Below are 12461 nucleotides of genomic sequence, written 5' to 3' on the forward strand. Positions count from 1 at the left end.
AGGCAGAACCAGACAGAACGTTTCTTCTGCTTTATTACTAAATTTAAAATCTCCTCGGTGGGAATGTTGTACTGACTGCTCCTCGCCCTGCCGCCAGCCCCGGTGCGCCGAGGGGCCGAGCCTGGGGGAGCGGCCGCGGAGGGGCTCAATGGGCGCGGGGGAGCTCGCCCAGCACGCAGCCCTTGCCGGGCGCGGCAGATGTCTCCGGGCGCTCACCCGCGGGCCCGGGGCTGACGTTGGCCCGTGACGCGTGTGACGCTGCCCGTGAGGGGCTGACGCTGCCCCGTGCGCTGACGCCGCGCCGGGCGGGGCGGTTGCCGGCCCCGCAGTCCGCTCGCCATGCGCCGGGCGCTGCCGCCGCTCCGCGCCCTGCTCGGGGCCGCCGGCCCGGTGCGGCTCCCGGCGCCCCGGGGGATGTGCGGCCGCCCGGCCGAGCGGAGCGGGCACAGCGCGGTGAGCGGGGCCGGGGCCCGGAGCGGGCGGGCCGGGGCGCAGCGAAAGCGAAAGGGGCGCGGGGCGCGGCGGAGCGCGGCCGGGCCGCCCGCCCTGCTCGGTGCTGGGGATGCCCGCGGACATCCCCGCTTCCGCGGGACGGATTTCCCGGAACTTCTGCCCTAGGGCTGCCTGTGCTCCTGGTCTCACGGAGCGAACGAGGGAAGCTCGTTCCGACGGCTGCCGGCTCCGTCCGTCCCTTTGGTTGTGCAGCTCCTGTCACCAACAGCTTCTTTAGGGTCGAAAGGGAAACGAAGCTGTTGACATCATTATCTCTATCTATTATTATGTCTATCATATATATATATATACGCTCAGTTCCATCTTTAGTGCTTTTTTCCCCCTGTAATACTTTTATTTCTGCTAGTGTTACTCACTGTAAAGTTCCCATTCGTAATCTGTTATCTGTACATCTGTTATTTGCATGTCGCAAAATCAACGTAAAGAATCTGCTACAAAACTTCCAATGCCGCTACAGTTTCAGCAGTCTCACAGACCCATTCAGGGAGTCCGCGGTGCATTTATTAGCAGGCATCTTTAACAGCATCTCTGCAGCAGCTGGGTCGTTTCTGACGTAGCTTTCCTGAAACGGGGGCGTTGTCTCCTATCTGGAAACAAGGACTCCAGGGGTTCTGTTCTTTAAATTAAAAGGGTGATGATTCTACGGAGGAGAGGGCTTCAGGGGGAGTTCTTGCACATAAAGACAAAAACGCAGACTAATTTAAAGGAGTGGTAATGCGATATCTTTGGAGTGTTGTCGTTATTAACTCGGGAGTGTAAGGGAGCAGATTTTCACAGTCGTTTGAGCTGCATCCCCATCCCCATTCCCGGCGGCTCTTGTCCCCGTGCTGTGCAGAAAAAATGTGGTGGGTGAATAATTGATGTGGAACAAAGTGAGAAAGGCAGAGTGCCCTTCTAGTGCACAGGAGACACGGTGGCTGTGAGTGAGTGCCCTGAGACAGCTCCGGTGGCAAAGGCTGTCCCACCTCCCATGGCTGCAGTCCTTCCTGGGCCTGCCCCCCCATCGGCCCTTAACCCCTCCCTTTTCATCACTGATCATAAATCCCAATTTTCTGATTTCTGTTTGAGGCTCGAGAGAGAAATGTCCCGTTCTTTTCCAGCTTGATCCAGTAACACTTCCATTGCTCACCAGCCCTCTCTGCTCCTTGGCTTTATCACCCAGCTCATCTTTCCTCACTATCCTCGCCGGGGCTCACCAAGTCCGGCTCTTCACTGCCTCAGAGGCAGGCAGGGAGATGCATCTCTGTATGAGGAGCGCAGTTATTCTGCCCTATGTGGAGCTAGGACTGAAGCCATGTGTAGGAGCACAGCAGTCACTTGCCTGTACTCAAACCCTCGTGAAACAGAATGGTTTTACTACATAAAAAACCTTGGAAGGGAAGAGCCACGTACTTGTATCCAAGACCTGCCTCCTGCTGAAAATTTTACTTTTGTATATTTTGTTGGTATTCTGTGGGGGTCACACCATTAAAGTGTGACTCACTGGCACAGCAACATGTATTTTGTACCTCGTGGCATCAGTTTAAGTTAATTTCCCCCTATCTTCTGAAATAGTCTAGAAGTATTTGTAAGGCAAAATAGCTCTCACGAATCTCTGCATAGGGCAGAGGGAGTTGTGGTGCTCCTTGTGTCGACATGTATTTAGGATGAAGATGTGTGTGTCTGTGAGGCATATTGAGGTGTGCAGTTACAGATCCCCTGCTCTCGCTGGAGGTGTCTGTTCTCAGGGGGATGTGGCTGCTGTAAACTCTTATTAAATTGTGTAAGGTCAGGCATAACTAATGTACCCTTTGATTTCCCCTCTCCTTCCAGCTCAGCGCGCTGCCATCCTTTGGATTTCTCTTTGACATTGACGGGGTGCTGGTGCGAGGGAAGACCCCCATTCCTGCTGCCAGAACAGCTTTTCAAAAGCTGGTCAATTCTCAGGGACAGTTCCTGGTGCCCGTGGTCTTTGTCACCAACGCGGGGAACTGCCTGCGCCAGAACAAAGCTGACCAATTGTCTCACCTGCTGGGGGTTCCAGTGAGTCTCCCAAATCCCATTTTTTTTGTCATCATGTTGAATGTGTCAGGTGTATAATCTTCCTTTAAATGCTGCTCACTTAACCAGGTCTGCTTTTCCCTTAAACCTTTGCTGAAAGTAACAAAGCGCTGGAATTTCCACTGGCAAAGGCATTGATTTTTCCAATAGTAAAGCTAAAGGTATTTCTTTGGAAAGGTGGTAAGCATTGATTCACAGGAGCATCTTTGCAGGATAACAGTCTTACTGGTTATTACCTGTCCTGTTGAAAGGGGTGGGGATATGTAAACTAAAATCTTCTGGTCAGCAATTAAATCAGAGATGCAGTCCAGCAAAGGGCCCATGATTGGAACCAGGGCAGTTCTGATTCTCCTTTTCTGTATATTTCAAAATTAATTGGGTGATTTTATAAAATTCGGAGAGAAAAGTTTGTTCATGTTGAATAGAGCTGGGAGCTCAAAGGGGTATGTGTGATAATTTGTCAGTAAGGTACTTTTTTCCTGGCATATTATCAATACATCAATTGTGAAAGGAGAAAATGCTGATTGTTTTGTAATTCCTGGAATCTGTCACATCTTTTAATTGAATCTACATATAAACAACTCTGAAAAACAACAGACCCCTTTTGTTTTTAAATCCCAAACAGATTTCACAAGATCAAGTGATGATGTCACACAGTCCTCTGCGGATGTTCAAGCATTATCATGAAAAATGTGTTCTGGTATCTGGACAAGGACCACTTCTTGATATTGCTCAAGAGTATCTTTTAAAAAAGAGTTTAAAAAACCAACAACTTTCTATCCAAGTGTTTTCCTTAAATCAGGTTCAGGGCGTCCTATGGATGAAGTGAAAGTCAAATATTCCAACCCCACAAATGCAGTAATAAATAGTAATGAAAGCTCCTAGTAAGGTGCCCAATTTATGTTTTTATACTAAGTGCCAAAGAACTTGAATTACATTGATACCATGATGGTATCAAAGTTTCAAACTGTCACTTAAAAACCTTAACTTTTTCATAAGACTTGCTCAGTCTTCCATTAAGTCCCTTCTGCACTTCTTCCTTTAGTGGGATTTTCATTAAAGTTGTAAAAATGTATATGCAACTTTTAAGCATAAGCTCTATTTGAAGTACAAACCTGAGAAAAAGGTATTGAAGGAACATTCCAGTTAAAGGTCAAAATTCATTAGGCTTGGCTAAGAGAGTAGATAAGAAGACTGAAAACAAAATAGAACCACTTTGGTCTCTCATTTGTCAGCAGTGGGACGATCATCTTTCAATCTCACAGAAGGAAAAGTCAGTCTTTGATGCTGCTAATTTGTCAGTTGGATACCTTTAAATGGCTGAAGTGGAATTAGCAGTTTGAAAGCCTTTTCCTGTTAGCAGCTGTGTGTCCTTAGCTGGTGTGTCCCAGCCTTGGCTTCTGCCAGCCCATCACCATTGACACCCTGAGGGAGAAACGCCCTCTGCTCGATGCAGTTGACCATGACAGAAGACCCAAGGTCCTGGTGAGTGGAGATTTTTGTTTTAAACCCCTCTGTTTGCTCATTGCATGACATCCTATAACAGGGGTCAATATTTAACTACCCAGCTAACGCTGCTGTTCTTACATTGTATTTTGACTTTGCTTTTCTGCTTCCTTATTTGTTTTATTACAGCATTCTCAAGAACAACTCTTTTCTCTCAGCAGTAATTCTTTAACCCAGCCTTTGATTTTGTAAGCTACTGTTGCAGGAAAATTCACAGTCTAATACAGATCCCTAATGCAAAATCTGTCCTGGAAAGCTGATTAGCTTCCTCAGTAAGTGTGGAAGATAGCATCAGCTTTTCCCTGAAAATGTGATTGTGCTGGTATTGTTTCCAATCCCTGAGGTTGCTTTGATTGTAAATGAATGCTTTGAAGATAAATAATTTTCCCTGGAAGGACTCCCTTTGCTGTTTATGGCACTGTTTAAATGTTAACAGCAGGTACAGTGGTTCCAGCTGAATTGTGCAGAATTTAAAGCAGAAGGGAGTAGCTGGGTGTGCTGTACTGTTCAGGGCTAGCCCACAGAGTGGATTTCCTCCACCTCTGATGAGGACATTCTCTGTGGCTCACAGAATCCATCACCCAGCTGTGTCACCTTCTACTGGGCTCCTCACCCAAGTGGATGGGGAAGGTCAAGAACCTCTTGAAGTGTTTGTCACCACAGAGAATAAATAATGAAATGCAAACTTTTAATTGTTTAGCAAATATATTACATGCTATACAGTGCATTCTTTATTAGAAGTGTTAAATGACACATCTCAAAAACTATTTTTCAAATGTCTTGGTACTACTGTAGGCCTCTTACACCTGAGCAAAAATAATCTTCCATACTTTTATAACACAAGTAATTTAAACAACTAATGAAACAAGCAATTTAAACAACCAAAATTACAACACAAGTGATTTTAACAACTGTAGTTAAAAATCTCCAGAGGCAGCTCAGGAGGAGCAGGATGCTAGTGCATGTAGAGCACAGTTTCTGCTGTCCCTGTGCCAGAGATGTCACTGCAGAGTGGAAACACAAGTTTCTGAGCAAACTGACATCAGATGTCTATCAATAGAGAGTGCATTTCCTGCTGTGGGAGCTGTGCTTGGGTTTATTCTGTTAAAAATAGATGTTTCATCTTGTAGAAAATTTTCACTTTTTTTTTTTTTTTAATTGCAGTCCCCCTCTGCTGTGGAGCTTCCCAAGATTGAGGGTCAGTTATCTTTCTTTAACTTGCATCTATTCATTACCAAATGAAATTAATTTTATTTCATTTTATTTTAATTTTTAACTTTTAACTTTTTTAATTTTACTATCAGAATCTTTTTTTACCTTTTTGGGCACTTTAGAAATTCGTCTGAGACGATTCTAAAATTTCCTTGTTAATGACATCTATCATCATGTGCTATAAAGCTGTTTTTTAATGTGTGCAGTTTTCAGGCACTGGGTTTTGACGTTTGAAGGGTGTGTAAGGTCCCCTTCCTTTTTCATCTGCCTTTAACGGGCTCTTGTTGCCCTCCTTTCATAAATGAGGAACGAACTGATGTTCATTATTCAGAAATAATTGCTCTTGTTCCTACAAGTAGTCAGGATGGAGCTGTAGTATGAGAAGGGTCTTGTGTTCCCTCTCATCTCATCTGAACTACAGGAAAGTGGAAATTGGACTTCAGGAGTCTCTTTAGGCCAAGGTTTAGACCCAGAGTCAGAGGTTCAGTGCTGTGGTAACAATGCCATGCCTGTTCTGTGACTGTGGTTCTCACAGCCGTGGTGTTGTTTGGGGAGCCAGTCAGATGGGAAACCAGCCTGCAGCTGATAATTGATGTTTTGCTGACGAGTGGCTATCCTGGAAATCCCTATGAGCAGCAAAACCACCCTCACATTCCTGTGCTCGCCTGTAACATGGACCTGATGTGGGTGGCCGAGGCACAGTCCCCAAGGTAAGTGCTTTATTCCTTTAATTGGGATTTGTTTGGAGCTTCCTCAGTTTTGCAGTAGGATTCAGAGTCAACACTTGGGTACAGAATTGCTTTGGTGGGGCTTCACAGCAGGGCTTGGCTTTGAATGCAACATCTCCAATGCACTTTCATCTAATGCTGCATTGTTGCATCCAGGAAATCAGTTCTCAAGAGAAAAGCCGCTTTTAAGCTCTAAACCCTTTTGTTTCCTCACTCCCAGAACAGTGGAGAAAGAGAGGTTTTTTCCTGAGTACCTCAGACCCTTGGTTCAAAGGCAAAATATGAAAAAAATTATCAAGGCCATTGTTTCATTTCATTAGTTCCGTCTTTGGTATTTCTCTTTTCCTGGGAGGGTAAAGAGCTGACCCTGCTGGTTGAGAGCAGTGAGTGGTTCTGAGCTGAGGACAATGCAGTGAGCTCTTTAAGGAAGACAAGAAAACACAAGTAAAACACTCAGAATAAGGTGCCAGGACCTCTTAGAGTGTTTTTGTTTGAGTTTGCTTTCAAAAGAAGGTACTTCTTTAATAGGTTTGTTTCCCCTCCCTTCCCCTCAGTCTGTGATTTGAAATGGAAACTTGTTACTGTGACTTGATTGGGTCAAAGATCTGCTCAGATATCTGTCTTTGGAAGCAAAGGCCACCTCTAATTAGTACATTGGAAGAGATATTTGTGTGATTGCTCCAGGCTACAGTAAGGCAGCCAGGATACCTCCAGTGAGCAATTTTAAAATTAGATAAATCTAATTGTGCCATCCCAGTAATATGGGTTTATTGTGGTGTCTGTTGTTCAGCTAATCAGCATTTAATTGTCAGTGAACCAGCTGCAGAAACACTGCATGCCGAGAGGAATTTGATAGTTGCAGGACACGATTTATTCCTAAAAAATCATTAAATAAAAAGCCTTGTTTGATGTTTTTAACCTGTGCTTAATGTAATTTGATTTAGTTTTATATCTGTGTCGATTTGGGCACAGCACATTGATGGTTTGGGTTTAATACCTGTGTAGGTTTGAGGATGGAATATTGATGGTTTGGGTTTATATCTTTGTAGGTTTGGGCATGGAACCTTCATGGTTTGTTTGGAGAACATTTACAAGAAGATCACTGGCAAAGACCTGAAGTATGAAGCGTTGATGGGCAAACCCAGCAGGCTGACATACCAGTATGCAGAGCACCTGATCCGGGCCCAGGCCCTGCAGAGGAGCTGGGAGCAGCCCATCCAGACCCTCTATGCTGTGGGGTAAGGTGTGCTGAGCCCCAAAAAATACACCAGGAAATCCCAGTCCATCCAGACCTTCTGTCCTGTGGGGTCAGGTGTGCTGAGCCCCAAAAATACACCAGGAAATCCCAGTCCATCCAGACCTTCTGTCCTGTGGGGTCAGGTGTGCTGAGCCCCAAAAAATACACCAGGAAATCCCAGTCCATCCAGACCTTCTGTCCTGTGGGGTCAGGTGTGCTGAGCCCCAAAAATACACCAGGAAATCCCAGTCCATCCAGACCTTCTGTCCTGTGGGGTCAGGTGTGCTGAGCCCCAAAAATACACCAGGAAATCCCAGTCCATCCAGACCTTCTGTCCTGTGGGGTCAGGTGTGCTGAGCCCCAAAAATACACCAGGAAATCCCAGTCCATCCAGACCTTCTGTCCTGTGGGGTCAGGTGTGCTGAGCCCCACAGGTACAGCAGGAAATTACTCACAGTGTAAATGCCAGCCAAGAAAAACACACAACTTCTACCACATTGTTTCTCCTGTGATTAAGACCATCAAACTTTCTTGGTGCTGTGGTATCTCTTTTTATGTGTAATTTCTGCAGAAGCACAAAAGGTGTTTTATATGCAACTAAGATTTCTCCTGATTTCTTTTATTTATTTTTTTCTCTGTAATAGGCTGTGCCAATCTAACAAAAAGGGGTTGCCTGGGTGTGTGTTCTATTAGGTTTAGTGGTGTAACACCAACTGCCCTTGAGCCAAGGACAGTTAGAGACTGTAGAGATGGACTTTATCTCTGAGGTCACTTAGGTTGGTCATATGCTATTGTGTGTGTTGCCACATCATAGAATCCTTCTCAGAGGAGAAGATAAAGCTCTATTGTATTAAAGACTGTTCCAGAGTCTCCAAGATGTTTGGAAGTATAATAAGCTCATTCATGGGCTAATCATACCTTGATTTTCCCTCCCCAATCTGCAACATGGAGAGTGATTAATTTTGATCCTGTCATGCATCGTGAAAATGGTGCAATAAAATAGCTGCAGGGTTGGATTTCTTCCCGTCTGCCCAATTCCACATAGAGCTGTGTAAAGCAGACAATAAACCCTTAAATGGGAACTGTAAAAATGAATCTGTGAGAATGTCTTTTGACAGCGTGATGACATCACGTTCTCCTTTTGCAGGGACAATCTGATGACAGACGTGTATGGTGCCAACCTGTACAACCGCTACCTGCAGGAGAGCTCCAGGACAGGTCCCAAATCCCTCCTCCAGGCCAAGGCTTCTGTGGGCAGAGGCTCTGCCACGCTCCCTCAGGACCATGAGATCAGCCTCAGCTGGGAGAACGAGCTGGCCTCCGCAGCTGCTGCCCGCTGCAGGTCCGTGCTGGTGTGCACGGGGGTGTACAGCCCCCACCCAGAGGTGCCCCCGGACAGCAGGGACAGCATCGCCGGCGCCGCCTTCCACGGCCACAGGGACTTCAGGTTCGACCCCGGCCTGGTGGAACCCGATCACATCGTGCCTGACGTGGATGCTGCTGTGGACCTGGTCTTCCAGCTGGAGAACTTTGTGCCTAATTGAGGTGGCAGGATTTCAGCTCAGCGCTGTGCTTTTCTTCCCCCAAAACACACTGTGCTTTACAAGAGTGCCACAAACTGCTGCCTTCTAAGTTTTTTAACCTGTAAATTAATAAAATATCCTATTAGGTAAGCTTATTAGTAGTACAGGTAGGTACGTGTGTGTTTTAAGTGTAATAAATATCAATAATGCTTTTAATAGTGCTTCTAAATATGTAATTTATGGCTTGAGTTGTCCTTTATTGTCTTCCTCTTTGTTATATTAGGTACTTTAGTAGCAATATTTCATAGCATTCATGTACTGGTACTTAAATCCCTCCAGGACAGTACCTCCTTTTGTCTGCTGGAAGATTTAGCTTTTAGGTGTTGGGGATCTTGAGGAGATCAGATTGTGGTGCTGGGGTCACTCAGTCCATCCCATGTGGGCTGGTACAGAGCACAGCATGTGTTAGTGCCTGGCATTCTGCAAGGACTGAACGCTGCCTTCACTCAGAGTGGAGTTCAGTCTGTTCCACTTTGGGTTTGCTCTCATCTAACCTGCTGCTGCCTTTCCTTGTGTCTGTTTGCCCGTGGAAAACTCCCTGGGGTTTTATTACTCCTCTCTGCTGGGTGAAGCCTTAACTGTGTTGGAACTCCTTAGTCCTGGAAGGGAAGCAGAAGACCTGGGTGTCCTCTGTGGCCTTTTTGCTCTTTGCCTATCTGCACCTTTTAAAAAAAATTTATTACTATTATTTTTGCGAGGAATTTATAATCCCAGAAAGCTTTTAGCAGTTTTGTTTCAGGTGTTTCTGTGAGTTGGGACTTTACCACTGGATCAGGGACTACTGCTCGGCCAAAAAGTGCCTCCTAATTTACTTGAAGCCTTATACCACTGTGGTAATTAACTGGCCTTTAGTGTAATATATTTAATCTCATGTCAATGTTATATATTGTTTGATTCATGGATTTTATAGCTGTTTGTCTAAAAAGAAAAAGTAATTTATTTTTGGTTGTTTTTGTAAAATACTTGCAGAATTTTCATCCCAAAGATGCCTTTGAAAATATTTCTGTGTTATTTGTTATAACCCAAGATGTGTTGTACTTGTGACATAACCTTGCAAAACATAACCCAATTAATTGTTTTAAAACCAAAGTCAACCTACACACAAAGATCAGTTCCCATTAGGGACTAGTCAGGTTTTTAGGGCTGGGGTTTTTTAGGGTTTTTGGGTTTTTTTTTTTCAAATTAGAAATTGTACGAACAAAAACCTGGCTGTTCATTTTTCCCAGGTTCTTGCAGGGCTGGCAGGATGATTTCCTGGCCAAATCCTTCACTGCTCATTTTCCCAGCAGAACTCTGAGAGCTCACAGCTGCTGTGAAGTCAGATTTTGTTGTGTTTCCTCTGTTTGCAAAGCACTGTAATCCCCTCTCCACCGTCAGGATTGTTGATTCATCTCTTGTAATGTTTCCTAAGTAGCTTTCAGTGTCTCACTGGATCCAGTGTAAGGACACTGCTCTGAACACTTTATTTCCTGCTTCTTCACTGGAAAAGGTATCTACAGCAGCACATTCTTGCCTTTTTATTGGTACAATAAACAGATATCTACCTGTTTCTTTAGCACCTCCCTGTAATATACCAAGTATTTGCAAAGAATGCCAAATCTAAGTAAAGGCCGTAATTTTGTAAGGTCAGGATGATTTGAAGTTACATTGTTTTAGTACTAAAGCATGTTGCAGAACTCTCTAACTTTACTAGAATTGGTGAAGCAAGGAATAAAAATGTTGGAAATTGCTGAAGAACAGAAAATGTTCCATTTGTTTCTCCTTTTTCTTTCTACAATATTGATGAACACTTCAAAAGGTTCATGAAGGAACTGTATATAGACCTCTTAAATCTCATCCCTCATGGAAACATGAACATAAAAGGTGTTTATAGAAAAGGCAGACAGTCCCTTTTTCTCTGTCACATCCCCAGTACCATCTAAAAGCCTTGCCCCAGGGTTTTCCAGATTCTCCAGCCCCAGGGACTGAACTCCAGCTTGGTGAGCGGCAGTTTGGGCTGGGCAGATCCTCAAAAAGCCAAAATGCTAAAAAAAAACCCCAAACAGATGAAGTAAGTAAAGAAAATTAGAAATAGTGACCTGGACAACACAGAAGGCAGTGGCCAAAGGAGGTGGAAATCTCTTTCCATCAGTGTAAAGGGGAGAGGCTGGGATTAGAGGAGTTCCTCTGAAACTCACTGGTGTGCTTGTATGCTCTATAAATTGGACAGGAATGGGTAGTAACAGATACCACAGCATATCTCACACAGACTGGATTAAAATCTTTTGTCTAGACATGGATGAATTCTTGGGTGATGAAATACATCCTGTTTTCAATGCTGACAGAAACAGGCTGCACTTGTAAAAGTTTCAGGAAAGTGTTTCTGTGGTCACTTCTGGAAATAAAATAGATGAGTGCATAATCCAAATAGCACAGGTGGGTTTACTTCATGTAAGGATTGGTTTAATTTGACTAATTCAGACCACCTGGGACTCAGCTGGACTTAATTAAAAGTTCTCCTCCTTGCATTTTGTTGGTCCTGTGGGCCAAGCTCAGCATCCAGTACTGGAATCTGGGCTCATGCTAAACATGCCTTACAGTTTAACACACAGACAGTGTTAATTTATTGATTGATTGGTTTATTTATTGACCTTTTCCTGAAGCAGAAGCAGCACCTGTTGTACAGGTAAGAATCTCAGAATCAGATTTTCAATAGGATTTGGGATTGGTGGCTCGTTTTATGGAATTGCATCTGGGAAAATGCTTTCTGCCATTTTAACAGCTAACTTCCTGTCCATAGATGTGGAGAAAAAAAAAATCAGTTAAACTATAAAAAATACAGGGTTTTTTTGCAGGTAGAAGCTACATAATGAGAAGTCAGTTCACCACAGCAAAAGAAAAATGGTTGTAGTGCGTGTAGATCTCTTGCATCCAAACTATTTCACATTCTTAGAGAAGTCCAAGGAGAATGGGAAACCATTTCTAAGTGATCATCACATGCACTTATAACAAGCCATTAAAAGGGAAAGGTTGGGGGTTTTTTCCCCCCACAGATTTAGAAACCGCAGTAGAAACTAGAACACGTGAGAAAATGCAGGTCAGTCCCTCCCAAGTGCAGGTAGATGTTTTAATCACGACACCTGCACCATTTCCCTCTCACACCAATTCTCTCCAGCACACCAGGGCAGTCACAGCCACAAGTTTCAGTAGTAAAAATGAGTCCTTCAAGAGAATTAACTGACAAACTCAGCACTGAGTTAGCAGCCCCCGAGCCTGGCCATTGCACTGACAACCCCTCTTTTGATACAAGAGCTGTTACTGAGGCAGCAGACAATGCAAACCGAGTAATTCAATATTTGGCTCCTGTGGATCACAAACACCCATCTGCTGATGTCCCAATTAAAGAGCCAAGCAAACGAAAGGGGTGTTGCTTTGTTTAATTTACAGCACTTCAATAAAATCCAGGATCTAAACGTTCCCCTGGGGAGGTACAGTGGTAACTACATTGTTCACACTTAATTGCAAGTACTGAACAAGTTCTTTGCACTTCTCCAACACTGAGCTTCCAGACAGCTCTGCTGGAGAGTTTGCTAACTGGAAACAATTGAAAGTGCATGCATTTCTGGAAGTGATGGACAGCTGAGAGGATAGGAGGAAGTTAGT

The 12461-nt window shown here is 44.4% G+C and overlaps 1 protein-coding gene across 1 annotated transcript; it reads left to right on the forward strand.

Moving 5' to 3' along the window:
• The first annotated feature begins 339 nt into the window (after nucleotides 1-339).
• LOC120758364 (haloacid dehalogenase-like hydrolase domain-containing 5) lies at nucleotides 340-10556 on the forward strand. The gene is made up of 8 exons (XM_040076535.1): nucleotides 340-453; nucleotides 2326-2535; nucleotides 3179-3291; nucleotides 3945-4038; nucleotides 5224-5257; nucleotides 5807-5981; nucleotides 7049-7237; nucleotides 8384-10556. Exons 1-8 carry the CDS (start codon nucleotides 340-342, stop codon nucleotides 8778-8780), a joined length of 1326 nt encoding a protein of 441 aa, XP_039932469.1. The 3' UTR covers nucleotides 8781-10556.
• The last annotated feature ends 1905 nt before the right edge of the window (nucleotides 10557-12461 follow it).

This window comes from Hirundo rustica, chromosome 12 (genome assembly GCF_015227805.2).
Source record: "Hirundo rustica isolate bHirRus1 chromosome 12, bHirRus1.pri.v3, whole genome shotgun sequence".
Taxonomy (NCBI): Eukaryota; Metazoa; Chordata; class Aves; order Passeriformes; family Hirundinidae; genus Hirundo; species Hirundo rustica.